Source organism: Xenopus laevis, chromosome 8L (assembly GCF_017654675.1).
Source record: "Xenopus laevis strain J_2021 chromosome 8L, Xenopus_laevis_v10.1, whole genome shotgun sequence".
Taxonomy (NCBI): domain Eukaryota; kingdom Metazoa; phylum Chordata; class Amphibia; order Anura; family Pipidae; genus Xenopus; species Xenopus laevis.
The window spans coordinates 21,717,475-21,731,255 of record NC_054385.1 but is presented as its reverse complement, the minus strand read 5'-3'; the positions used below and the strand labels follow the sequence as shown (position 1 = coordinate 21,731,255).

The 13,781-nt window shown below is 37.8% G+C and overlaps 1 protein-coding gene across 1 annotated transcript; it reads right to left on the bottom strand.

Moving 5' to 3' along the window:
* Positions 1-374: 374 nt before the first annotated feature.
* LOC108698244 (myosin-4) lies at positions 375-13,402 on the bottom strand. The gene is made up of 40 exons (XM_018229590.2): positions 13,326-13,402; positions 11,923-12,135; positions 11,691-11,834; positions 11,235-11,391; positions 11,051-11,078; positions 10,839-10,953; positions 10,374-10,466; positions 10,225-10,288; positions 10,045-10,143; positions 9,837-9,940; positions 9,613-9,751; positions 9,407-9,525; positions 9,181-9,330; positions 8,923-9,093; positions 8,533-8,839; positions 8,374-8,444; positions 7,770-7,857; positions 7,548-7,665; positions 7,314-7,437; positions 7,054-7,190; positions 6,711-6,966; positions 6,375-6,617; positions 6,118-6,294; positions 5,890-6,035; positions 5,695-5,785; positions 5,225-5,614; positions 4,979-5,105; positions 4,707-4,825; positions 4,382-4,578; positions 4,111-4,294; positions 3,860-4,025; positions 3,280-3,404; positions 2,849-3,157; positions 2,548-2,751; positions 2,344-2,469; positions 2,085-2,255; positions 1,894-1,998; positions 917-1,012; positions 616-750; positions 375-510 (listed from the first exon to the last, which is right to left on the bottom strand). Exons 2-40 carry the CDS (start codon positions 12,121-12,123, stop codon positions 493-495), a joined length of 5,814 nt encoding a protein of 1,937 aa, XP_018085079.1. The 5' UTR covers positions 12,124-12,135; positions 13,326-13,402; the 3' UTR covers positions 375-492.
* Between the last annotated feature and the right edge of the window lie 379 nt (positions 13,403-13,781).

Here is a 13,781-nt window from a genome sequence, read left to right as displayed (position 1 = left end):
TTTTATATCTATCCCCAAAGATCTCTCTAACATTTTTCATGATTTTTATGTGAAAAATTGGGGAAATGTGCAAAATATTATACAAAGCTCGTCTGCCTTTTTGGTTGGATCAGAAGTTGTATTACATGTTTCTGTGTGCATTCTGAATTAGCTTGGATCATGTAAATGGGCTCAGTATTTCTCCAATCCAAAATGGAACATTTACATGTAGTTCTCCACCTATTAGTAATGTAACCACCTATTGGCAATGTATTTAAGGAGTTGAATCAGAACAATAGTTAAACAACCAAAAACTAAAGATATATGTTCTAAACCGTCTCTTAGAAGCCAAGTCTTAGAAAGTGTTCCCAAACACAAAACAGCAAACAAATATGTACAAGTTGCAAAAGATTTATTCAGAGAGGTACATGGGAATGGGTGGCAAATACAAGGGATATTCACAAGTGAGAAATTTACATTTTGCAAACTTCTCTATCTTCGTTTTAATATGCTTCACTCTTCAGACTCTTTCTGTGAAGGAAAATAGAAGTATATAATAGATCAAACAAGAATTGGCATGGGACAATAAAGGAATGTAACTTAATAAGAACTGAAGCAACTAGAAACAAATTTTACCTTGCCTCCGACATCACGGCTCTTTGCCCTGAGTTTATTAACTTGTGACTCTGCAATGTCTGCTCTTTCTTCAGCTTCCTCAAGCTCATGTTGCACCTTTCTGAAGCGGCCCAGGTGAGTGTTGGCTTGTTCCTCCTAGGAGAATGGAAAGGTATAATGTAAGTTACCATGCTTGGTAATTATTCAAACCTTTTAAGGATGGTCTAGAAACCTTTATAAAACACAGTTTATTAGAATTAAAGAAGAACTTATTGTAAATATAACAAAATACTGGCATTATTTGTATATAATATGTACTCACAGACTCCTCAGCTTGCCTCTTGTAGGCTTTAACCTTAATCTGCAGTTTGTCCACCAAATCCTGAAGTCTCAGAACATTCTTTCTGTCTTCCTCAGTCTGTAAAAAATACAACAGGTCAGAATGATCCTATTATTGGCAATGAGATATACGATTGTTACAAGTGTCATTTTATGTGTCACGTTATTGATGTACACACAGTTTATATGGGATCCATCAAGGGAAGTGCTGTAAGGGTAAGTCTGTAGGATTAACATATGTTTATAATGTACAAAGTGGCAGCAATATTAAATGTTCACTAATGCTAGTAGCTTGGCAAAGGAATCTTGACAAAAGGGTGAAGAATATATGTACACAAAAATTAATTGTATGCACTTATCATTTCAAAATATGCAGGTTACTTATACCCTTAATGGGACTAAGCAGGTGAATCCTTGATGATGGTTGTAAGAAAAATTGCAAATTATTATCTTAAAAAGGAAAGCAATGCCAAGGGCCAGCGAGATAGTGACCCATATTAAAATAGGTATATATGCATGGAAGGAAGAGTCATTTTTCTCCTTTAATAAGAAACAAACAATAAGGAACTGGAAGACATATGCAGGATTACTGTGTGGATTGCACTTTCAGCAGTAAACCTGTGTTTTTAGTTGTTAAGGATGGAGCACCAGTGTGACTGGTTCTAGAACATATCACCTCCTGTCTCTAGAGTAGAAATCTATTGTGAGGTTATTTTCCTGATGCAATTGAACTGGCAGATCTCAGCAAAGGAAACTGAATCAACACAGAATTATTCATATTAATTCTCTTTGTACATGTTGATCCAGGGACTGATCCAATTGACTTTTTGGATTTATAAGGCTATGTATGGGTTTTTTCACATTTCTCTAGAACATTAAAATAGGTAGGTTGGGCAAAAGGTTGAACTTGATGAACACATATTTTTTTGTGTCTCTGTCAACATCTATCTAATACTTTACCTGGTAAGTGAGTTCCTTCACCCTCCTCTCATATTTACGGACACCTTTCACAGCTTCAACACCACGTTTCTGTTCATTATCCAGTTCATTCTCCAGTTCACGTACCTGTGAGTAACATTAATACATGAATTAGTAAATGTTAGATAATTGCAGATTGATTTATTATCATACCCATAATGTGACACACATACTCTGCTTTCCAGTTTCTGGAGCTGCTTCTTGCCTCCCTTCATAGCCAGCTGTTCAGCTTCATCCAGACGGTGCTGCAGGTCCTTTACAGTTTGTTCAAGGTTCTTCTTCATCCTCTCCAAGTGAGCACTAGTATCCTGTTCCTTCTTTAGTTCCTCAGCCATCAAAGCAGCCTTTTATGTAAATGGAGAGAAAAGAGATTAATAAAAATTAACAAAAATTGATGTAGTTTAAAGAGTTTAAATATAATAAAATATGTACATCAGTGATGGCTTTCTTGGCCTTCTCCTCAGCATTTCTGGCTTCTTGCACAGCTTCCTCAACCTCATTCTGGAGCTGTGAGATGTCACCTTCAAGCTTCTTCTTGCTGCCAATTAGGCTTGTGTTCTGGAATACAAAATACCTCTGTTAGTCAAAAATAACTTTGTATATCTATGTATGACAATCTCTAGTAAAAATATGTACCTGTGAGTGGAGTAGCTGAACACGTTCACTTGCATCTATAAGCTCTTGTTCTGCAATCTTACGAGATCGCTCTGTTTGTTCCAGGGCAGCCCTGTTTTCTTCAATTTCAGCTTGCTGCAAGTTATTTCTGCGTTCAATCACAGCAACTTGTTCTTTCAGGTCATCCTGTCCCCTTACTGCATCATCCAGCTGAAGCTGAGCATCCTTTTAGGAACAGAGGGAAGTGAGAATAAAATATCAATGATGTTTTTTGGTGAGATGTCTAGATGATGGTGAAAACAAAAAGGAATCTTAAGGTTACCTTGTACTGAGCCTGCACGTTTCTGAGCTGTTTCTGAGCCTCAGCAGATTGGCGGTTGGCATGGCTAAGCTGAATCTCAAGTTCATTCAAGTCTCCTTCCATCTTCTTCTTTAGTCTCAGTGCATCATTTCTGCTCCTGATTTCAGAGTCCAATGTGCTCTGCAGGGTATCAATTACTCTCTGGCTGTTTCTCTTTAGCTGTTCAATCTCCTCATCTTTCTCGGCAATCTTCCTGTCCACCTCAGATTTTACCTGATTCAATTCAAGTTGGATGCGCAGGATCTTGGCCTCTTCATGTTCGAGAGATCCCTATTTTTTAAAGAAAGGTGTTGAAGAATATCCATGCCCTACTACATATAAATATTTTTCATTTTTGAAACCAAACATATCCTAATGCAAATAGTTCAAGCTACTTATTTAGAGCTCAGTACCTCAGCCTCTTCCAGTGCTGCCTGAAGGTCGCTCTTTTCCTGCTCCACTTGCTTCTTGGCTTTCTCCAATTCATTAATTGATTTTCCAGTTTCACCAATTTGTTCAGTCAGATCTGAAATCTCCTCTATAAAACCAACAGATCTCCAATTAAAAGACAGTTTTTCACTAATCCTTCTTATATTTCATGCAACACCATTGATTAATTGCCTCTTTTACTAAATCTTGCACAAGTGTGCCTATTGATGCTGGGGAACACTGAAGTTTCCACTCTGAACATAGTGGTAATTTTATGGTTCCCACGGTGGATTGCATCAAATAGGAGCCTCAGGCTTGTACACACTAATGCCATTTTAACACTGCATACCAAAAGTGTTGTAGTCCACACTCTCAAATGCTCGCAGCAAGCACAATTTTTTGAGTTTTGTTACAAACATCAGATGGAACTCCACTGGTAGCTGCAATTAGGCTGCAAATTTTGGAAACACTGCATTGTTGATGATTTGCATGCAAGAGTTGTACTTTAAACTCTTCACTACATTAGTAAGTGACCCTTAAATTTGTGTGAAAATATATACGTACGCTGAAGGTTCTTGTTTTCACGTTTCAGTGTCTCAACGTGCTCCAGGGATTCCTCATAAGCATTCTTTAACTTGAAGATCTCTGTGCTCTGGCTGCGGGCTTCTTTTAGAGCTGCCTCCAGTTCAGCTTGTCCTTCCTCATACTTTTGCTTCCATTCTGCCAGGACCTATTGAAATAAACCGATATCATAAACATCACAACATATATTAAAAATTGCATTTCCTAAACATTTAGAGAAAATATTTATATACCTTATCAAAGTTCCTCTGCTTCTTATCAAGAGCTGCTGCTGTACCATTAGCTCTCTCAATATCAACCATTAAGTCCTCAACTTCAGACTGCAGTCTCTGCTTAGTCTTTTCCAAGGAGGCACACTTGGAGTTCACAGCCTCAACTTGCTCCTCAGCATCCTGTAAACGCTGAGCAAGCTTCTTCCTAAAAATACATTGACATTTTTTTTTCTAGAAAATTCTCTATGTTCATGTTGTTCTGGTTATGATTTAACAACATTTGTGAACCTACTTAGCTTCTTCCAGCTCCTCGGTACGCTGAATGGCATCAGTTTCATATTTGCTCCTCCACTGGGAAACTTCACCATTGGCTTTGGACAGTGTGCGCTGGAGCTCTGCCTTGGCTTCCTGTTCCTCCTCATATTGCTCACGGAGCAAGTCACAGTCGTGACGGGCAGATTGCAGAGCATGAGCAAGGGCATTCTTAGCCTGAAAATATAAAACACTGTGAGCATTATGCAAAAATTGTTATTACTGATTTCAGATAGTGTAACTCAGTATAAAATTAGGAGATGCTACATATTATTTTAGAATGATTTTTTTAAATAAGTTGTTACCTTTGACTCCTCCTCAAGCTGTCTCTTGAGCTCTTCAATTTGTTGGGTAAATCCCTGCTTTCCTCTAGAGAGTTGAGAGATCAGAGATTCCTTTTCTTCAGCCTGACGTGAGAGTTCACCTAGAAGTCACACAAAACAAAAATATAGTTTAATTAAATATTTGATAGGGCATTGTTTAACATTTTTACTTTTTAAATGTACTTATTTTAGCAATGTGTTTTTTTTTACATGGTGATCGGTTTAAACGTAGTGCGTATTTTTGTCAAACCTACCATTCTCAGTCTGGAAGCGAGCCCTTTGGGCAGAGAGATCAATCAGGAGACGCTGTTGCTCATCACCCTTGGACTTAACTTCGCTAAGTTGGTCTTCAAGCACACGGTTCACTTTCTCAAGGTTGGCCTTGAAGGCAAATGATTTAAATTTAAAGTCAAATCAATTTATACACATCCATCAAACCACTTTACTTAAAATTTACGTATATTTTACTTTACATTTAATCTTTGTTCAAATTTGTATACCTTGGATTTGGAGACATTCTCCAAGTTGCTGGCGAGATCATCAATCTCCATCTTAAGCTCACTCTTTTCCTTCTCCAGCTTCTGTTTTACACGCTGCAGGTTATCGATTTGTTCCCCAAGCTCAGCTGTGCTGTCGGCGTGCTTCTTTCGCAAAGCACTAGCTGTTGCTTCATGCTGAAGGGTTGCCTCTTCCAGGTCACGTCTCACTTTCTGGAACTCAGCTTCACGTTTCTTGTTCATTTCAATCTGTGCAGATGTTGCACCTCCAGCTTCTTCAAGCCTTTCACTAATTTCCTCAAGTTCTCTGGAAAGATCAGACCTTTGTTTCTCAATCTTTGCTCGAGCTGCCCGTTCAGCCTCAATTTCTTCCTCAAGTTCTTCAATGCGAGCCTGAAATTTGAGTAGAGGTTATTGTTTCAGCATGATTATATAGCTCAAATAAGCAATTGCTGTGACTAAAAATGCTTTACCTGAAGTTCCTTGATCTTTTTCTGTAGCTGAGAAGCCAAAGATTGTTCATCCTCTATTTTTCCTTGGAGCTGGCTAATTTCAAAGTCTTTCCTGCAGTTAGATTAAGTATATAGGAATTAGTTATTTTTAACCTACACACTATTTTTGAAATTCATTATTGTTTTTAATGCAAAATCAGAAAGAGCAATGCTAACTTTTTAAGTTTTTCATCAGTTTGCTGTTTGTCATTTTCAAGATCCATGACAGTTTCCTGGGACAATTTGAGATCTCCTTCTAGTTTCCTCTTTGCTCTCTCAAGGTCAAGACGAAGTTTCTTCTCTTGTTCCAGGGAACCTTCCAGCTAATTTAATAGTAAAATATTAAGTTTCAAAGTCATGTTTTACAAAAATATCAAGGATAATTGAAACCAGATTTAAACTCACATCATCTACTTGCTGTTCTAGTTTAGTTTTGGCTTTTGTCAAAGAGCTGACTTTGTCCTCTTCAGCTTGAAGGTCATCAAGAGTTTGTTGGTGAGCCTCCTGGAGGGCCTTTTTCTCTTTGGTGAGTTTGGAGATGTTCTCATCTAGAACTGCCATTTCCTCAGTAAGGTTCTTTACCTAAGGGTGGGGGTAACATTCAATTAAATAATTTTCCTAAATTACACTATATTCTTGTTTCATTAGAACATGTCTCTTACTTTGTTTTCAGTGGCATGCTTCTCCTTTTCTACTTTGGCCAAAGTGAGTTCAAGATCATCAATATCTTTCTTCAACTCAGAGCATTCATCTTCCAGCTTTCTCTTTTTTGCTGTTAACTCTGCATTGCTTTCCTCCTCATCTTCAAGTCTTTCTGTTAATTCTTTGATTTTAGATTCCAGTTGGATTTTAACTTTTATGAGGCCTTCACATCTTTCCTCAGTATCAGCCAAAGTTTCACTTTCCTATTTATATATGAGAAAGATAGCATCATATTTCATGTGCAGATGAGCATATATAATTAAAAAGCAACATTATTTGGAGTCTGAGATTCTTACTGATTGAACTTGCAGGGATAAATCATTCTTTTCCTGCAACAGGGCAACCATTTTCTCCTCTAGTTCTTTCTTCTTTGCTTCTGCCTTGACCAGTGCTTCCTTGGTCTTCCCAAATTCTTCTTTCATGTTTGCCATCTCCTTCTCAGTCTCAGCACTCTTCAGGAGAGGTTTAATCTTGAAGTATAATTTCATCCATGGCCAGTGTTTGACATTCATGAATGACCTCAGATTGTACTGAATGGTATAGATGGCCTCCCTATAAGAAGAAAAGGTAAATAATAACTTAGTCTAATGATCTTTATAATGCGCTGCATTTTTTAAATGCAAAAAGTAGAAAAAATACCTTCTTTCCATCATTTTCTTAAACTCCACTCTCATCAAGAAACCTCTGCATAGAGCTTGTGTACGAGTGATGAGTTGTGCCAACTTTTCATCTCTCATTTCTTCCAGGGTACCTAAGAGACCAGCTTTGAAGAACACCTTTAAACAAAACAAATTATGAATTGAAAGAAAATGTTTTATGTGAGCAAGTAAGGCATGCTTAAGTGGTAATGCCCAGCATCACCCATAACTATCTAGTGCTTTGGAAAAAAGTTCTTGTACCTTTGTGTGTCCAAATTTATACTGAGTATGGTCAACATCAATAGAGCCCAGGAGCTTCTCAGAAGCCTTCTTGCTGTCAATAAACTGCCCATCTGGGATTGCACTGGCATTCAAAACCTTGTAACTAAAAGAAAGGAGAATGTACAAAACTGGTAAAATATTAGCACATTTAATTCTAATTAGCAATTAATGTATCAAATATGCTATAAATTGTAAAGTAGTACAACTGTATACCGTTGTTTGAAGTCACCATAGAGGATTCTGCTTGGGAATCCCTTTCTGCAGATTCTAATCCCCTCCAATACACCGTTACATCTCAGCTGGTGAATGATCAAATGATTTTCCATAATACCTGGAACAGAGTATTTCATAATGTTAATAAATGGATGCTTGTCAGGGAATTCTCTTGATTCATGATATCGTTTGTTTATGAAAAGGTTTTTAAGAAATCTTTACCAGGAGTCTTGCTCTCATTTGGAATCAGACAACGCACAAAGTGGGGGTGGGTGCTTCTCAAGTTGGTCATGAGTTTATTTAAATTTTCCTTAAACACAAATAAAGTGCAGCTAATTTAAAATAAATTGTCTGAAAACAATATCAGTGCATTTTTTAAATATAAAATAATACAGGAAAACAGGTATGTAGACAGGTATATCAATCAAATAAACTAATATTGGGCCTAATATTGGACATGCACCTAATCTATAATGTTTGGATTCGTGAAACACAGACCTACACAAAAGATTTGGCCAAATTGCTGACTAAATCTGAATCCTAATATTCATTATTAGACATTTGGAAAAATAAAAATCTAGCCAATAGTGATTTTGTCATCCTGATCTTTACACTCATGTTATTTTAAAAGTTTGGATTTCATTCAGCTAAATGCAAGGAGGGATCAGCCAATTTCAAATTCTGCAAAATGTCTGGGGTTCAGCCAATTCCAGAATTGAAACTGGATTTGGTACATTCCTGAACAATGTATTAATGAAATATACTCATTACAAACTTAAAAATAAAATACTTGAATTACTATCCAGCATCTAAAAATTGTACTAACCCTGAAGAGAGCAGATACAGTCTGGAAAGAGGATCCCTTCTTCTTCTTTCCACCCTTGCTACCAGCATCAGCTGTAATACATAAATAAATGTGTATCAAAGAAGCAGCATTAGAAATTTACACATTATAAAGTTTTAGCAGAATAATTGCCATTATTACCATCAGATGCAGCATAGCTGGAGTAGAGGAAGGACAGCAGTTTAACTGAAGACTTCTGATAGAGCTGAATGACAGACTCATTCAGTGGATCCTTATTCTTGTCAAGCCAGCCAGAGACGTTGTAATCCACAGTACCAGCATAATGCACCAGAGAGAAGTGAGCTTCAGCCTTTCCTTTGCCAGGCTTGGGCTTTTCAAAGTTCTTGCATTTGCCCAAATGTTGCTCATAGAGTTTGTTCTTGAAGGAGGTGTCAGAAGCTTTGGGGAACATGCACTCCTCTTCAAGGATGGAGAAGATACCCATGGGCTAGAATAAATATACAAAGTGTGTAAGCCCAATATAATAATGAATTAGGTACTTGAGGAATAAGTATATATAAGTTAACCAACCTTTTCAATAAGCTCAATGCAGGCAGCCAGATCCATACCAAAGTCAATGAACTCCCAGTCAATGCCTTCCTTCTTGTATTCTTCCTGTTCCAGGACGAACATGTGGTGGTTGAAAAACTGCTGTAACTTTTCATTGGTGAAATTGATGCAGAGCTGCTCCAAGCTGTTGAACTGTAAGTGACAACAAATAGTTAGATAGAGTCGATATTGACCTTTTAAAAGAATCAGAATGGAAAATAACAAAGTTAATAAACCCACATCAAAGATTTCGAACCCAGCGATATCCAGCACACCAATGAAGTACTGTCTTGGTTGTTTGGTATCCAGCTGTTGGTTGATACGTGTGACCATCCACAAGAACAGTTTCTCATACACAGACTTGCAGAGGGCACCAACAGAGTTATTGACCTAAAAGAAGAGAATATTCATTAGATTCTGAACAATAAAGAGATCAAGGCCAGTATCAATGAAGATGTTAGATTACCTGTGGGACAGTCTGGCCCTTGGTGACAAATTCATTACCAACTTTGACCCTTGGGTAACACAATGCCTTGAGCAAATCAGCAGAATTCAGGCCCATCAAATAAGCAATTTTGTCAGCATCTGAAAATAGCAAATTTATATTATATCAGTGTATTGGCTTCTTAAGAGAAATTGATTTCAACTAAAGATCTAGAAAGTAAGACTAACCCTCTGTGCCATCAGGCTCAGCCTGCTCCTCTCTTTGCTTTTGTTTAAATTTCATGTTGCTGTGGTGCATGACTGCGCCTGTCAGTTTGTAGATACCAACCTTTTCATCTGGATTGAAACCCAGGATGTCAATGGCACTCTGCAAGTGAAACAGTGTGTGAGGCCAGGCTGAAAGTTAACATGTACACAATACTCACTGCTCATAAAGTATTTGCATTTCTTACATCAGTGGCCATCAGCTCTTCATTATCATCGATACTCTTCACAACAATCTCACCCTGGCTGACGAATGGGAAGTCATATGGGTTGGTTGTGATTAGACACATTTCTAGATAAGAAAGGAAAACCAATTATTCAACAGCATACATTTGTCTCAAAGGTCCAAATACATACTTTTTGTGGAAACCTTATTAAGAAGTAAATTCTAATTACCAACAATCTCTGGTTTCTTGTTTGTCATCATCTGATAGAAGATGTGATAACTTCTCTCAGCTGATAGCTGGAATGTAACTCTGGATTTTTCTAGCAGATCTACAGATACATAGGTTGAAAATTAACTTTATATAAACACAAGACAGGACTTGGAAGACAGACAAAGAAATCATATCTTACATGTTTCAATATCAGCTGATGACAGTTTTCCTGTGGTACCAAAGTGGATTCTGATAAATTTACCCTAAAGGTTAGAGTTTAGATGTTAAAAAAATCAAATAATTGGGGAATTAATTATAAATATGCTCTAATGCCGCTAAAGTACTTACAAAACGTGAAGAGTTGTCATTTCTCACAGTCTTGGCATTACCAAAAGCTTCCAACAAAGGGTTGGCTTGAATAATTTGATCTTCAAGAGTCCCCTAGAACCAGAATGAAATTAAGATTTCTTCATTTTACTGGTTATTATTGAACCAATTAATAAATGCCAGTAGAAATAAAACCACAAGTACCCTGTCTCATCCATGACCATGAGCAGCCAGTGGCTCAACCTTGCTACTTGTGGGGGTTCTTAGTTTAATTATAACCTGGGCAGTATCTGTATGGCATTTGGATGTTTTACTTGTATATGGGCAGGTTTTGTTTAGTTACTCTGATTTACTTCCCCGCTTCATAACCATGCATGTAGGCTGACTTGATTTGAATTATTTGGGACGGATATGAATGAAGAGCAATTTCTGGAAAGAACTGTGTAAAATGTAAATGCTATATAAAGTAAAACAATAATCAAATACCTGCAAGCTGTTGCTGAGTTCCTTCTTCTTTCCTGAATCTCCAATAGCTGCAATTGTTGCAAAGTACTGGATGACACGCTTGGTGTTCACAGTCTTTCCTGCACCAGATTCTCCACTGTGGGTAAGAGATAAAATAGCAACCATTTTATGAACAAAATGCTCAAAAATATTCTAAATGGCATTAAAATATATTTAATCGTAGCATTACTTACGTAATCAGGACAGACTGATTTTCACGATCTGTAAAAAAAATGCATCTTAGTTATATATCTCTAATTTATAGGGGGGACATCTGATAAGCTTTGTAGATCTACAAGACCATGAGAGACACATGATGACTACTGCAGTTGCACAATAAAGTATAAAATATATATAGAGAAGGTGTGATACTCTTACCTGTTAACATGGCCTGGTAGGCATTATCAGAGATGGAGAAGATGTGAGGTGGGGCTTCCACACGCTTCTTTCCTCTGTAGCCGGCAACAACCTCTGGGTTGTACACTGGCAGCCACTTGTAGGGGTTCACAGTGACGCAGAATAGACCAGAATACGTCTGCAATGAGAGGCATAGATATTAAACTTGTGAAATTCTACAGTATGTTTGATCCTGTGTACGTTTTTTTTATCAGGAATATATAAGTAGGATTTATTTCTGCCTCAGAATGCAGAGATTATCTATATTTATTTTAGGGCCACACTTTAAAATAAGCTAGGGCTTTTGATACCAGGGAAGTTTAGTCAGAATGATCTACAGGGGGAAAGAGCCATGACTTCCTAGAGTTCACACTTATTTTCTCTTAAAGATGGAAATCTTAAATTAAATAGTCTTTCTAAACAGTGTTTCTGACTTACATAGATCATCCATGCTGCATAACGCTCTTTGAGATTGTACAGCACAGAGGCCTCGTTCAGGTGAGTCATCATGGCCATGTCTTCAATCTTGTCATACTTTGGTGGATTTTGGGGGTAAATTTGGTTCTCTTTAACAGTTACATTCTGGAAAAAAAGGAGACATGATTCATGCATGGAGGTTCTTGTTATGACTAATAATTAGGTTTTATATACAATGCAGTGTCACACTTACATTTCCAGCATCAGTTTTCACTGTGACCTTGCCATCTTCTCGAGCTGTAACCAAACCTTTCAGGTAAAGCTCCTTTGCATCATCTACAAATACTGTGTTCTTAGCATCGAAAGGCTTGCTCTGGGCCTCAATTCTTTCCTTCTCACTTTTGCGGAGAAATTGTGCCGCCGGGCCAAAAACAGCCATCTCAGCGTCACCCATGATTGCTGGTTTCTGAAAGAGAATACTTACGTTAAAGATTTAATGTGCCTTAGCTGTATGCATAAATGCTACTGTTCTTTATGCTAGTGTAAACCTGCAGTGCTTTAGCAATCTAAGAAAATGTTCAGGGAAGTCATTTTCCTTGTATGTTTCCTGCTACAATTTCTTGGGTACTAATATATTGAAAATAAATATCCATTCCTGTTGGACAGTGGCGATCCTAGAGGGGGCGGGCGCTGGTGCGTGACGCGCAACCGGGCCCCGCCCCCCTCCGTATGGCCGCATTTGCCGGTCATTTACAGAGGTGAACGGACTGCCGGGGGGCACTGAGGGGGTGCGGGCCCTGGCCCGCTCGCACCCCCTGCTCCCCCGGTAGTTCCGCCACTGCTGTTGGAACAGAAGCTTTCTAGGTATCACTGTGGGCAGCAGCTCTGTCTTTTTCAATCCTCTTACAGAGACATTACATAGCATTCCATACACAATAAATTATGAAGTGCCACATTTGCTGTATATTATACAACTTCATTTGTTTGTAATATAAGAAACAGCTATGTATGTGTCATACTAATTAATATTGATGGAGTTTATCTTACTATGGGTGGTAAGTTACAAAAAGCAGTACTATAGTTTAGAAGGCATAGTTTGATAACTTGGAATCAGGGACTAAAAAGCAGAGAGTCCTGTAAAAAGCAAGGCACATTTGTATCCTGAGACACAGGGTCCGGATGCAACAACGAGTGATTTCTTTTCACAATAATTTGAAGCGGTTATCAGCAAATATGATTTACAGTGATTTTATTTTACAAAAGTCTGGGGCAAGATGCTATTAGCCATAAGTCAGTCCTGGTGTACCCTAGCCTGCATGGCTGCATAAAACAAATGAGGGAGCATTGCAGGGATTTCCTACATTCTGCCCACCTACTGCCACTTTTTAATACAGTGCCAGTAAGCATACAGTACTTTATTCAGAACAAAGTGAAGCTCTATGCACTCCATTCTAGGGGCAAGAGCTGTACCTCAACGCTGTAGAAAACTGTGCAAACTGCATAAAACAGAGCACTTTGTGCAGGTTTTTACAGACTGCCTGAAGTTGGCTAAATGAGCCCTCCTGTGTGTCATTGTTCAAAAACATAATCATATGGATAAATAGCATAATGGAATTAAACTATTTCAAATAGCAGCTAAATCATATTACTACTCACCTTTTAGAACAGATGTAGATGAAAACTGTATGACCCCCTAGAAGAAACAAAAAATAGCAGTACGCCTAATTTATGAATTAAGTAGGTAAACCATTTTTATTAGTGACTACTAAATATAATCTACGACACTTAAACTTTCCTATGTGGTGATTACAGTTTCCAAGAATGAAAAAAAAAAAAGTTCCCATGGTCTTAACCATCCACACCCAACACCCTGTCTCAAATTTATCTGCCTACATGTCTCTTGACCACTGAGGTTCCCATTGGATTGTATGGTTTGGCAACCCTACCAATTACTGCTCCCTATAGGAATAACTTTATACCATTACAGTCTGGCACAGTCATGCAATACCCTGTTTTTCTTGCCTTCGATAAATAATAAAATGGATTCCCAAGATCCAAAAGCAAATGTAGTTTACAAATATTTTAGTGCAGGTATACATTGCTTAAAAATAT

Excerpts from the sequence above, each read along its gene's own strand:
- LOC108698244 (XM_018229590.2), bottom strand. The coding sequence starts at position 12,123 with ATGGGTGACGCTGAGATGGCTGTTTTTGGCCCGGCGGCACAATTTCTC. Across the intron at positions 4,826-4,978 it reads TCGCTTCCAGACTGAGAATG|GTGAACTCTCACGTCAGGCT; the intron begins GTAGGTTTGACA and ends TGTGACTTCTAG. Across the intron at positions 4,026-4,110 it reads AGCAGAGGAACTTTGATAAG|GTCCTGGCAGAATGGAAGCA; the intron begins GTATATAAATAT and ends TTATTTCAATAG.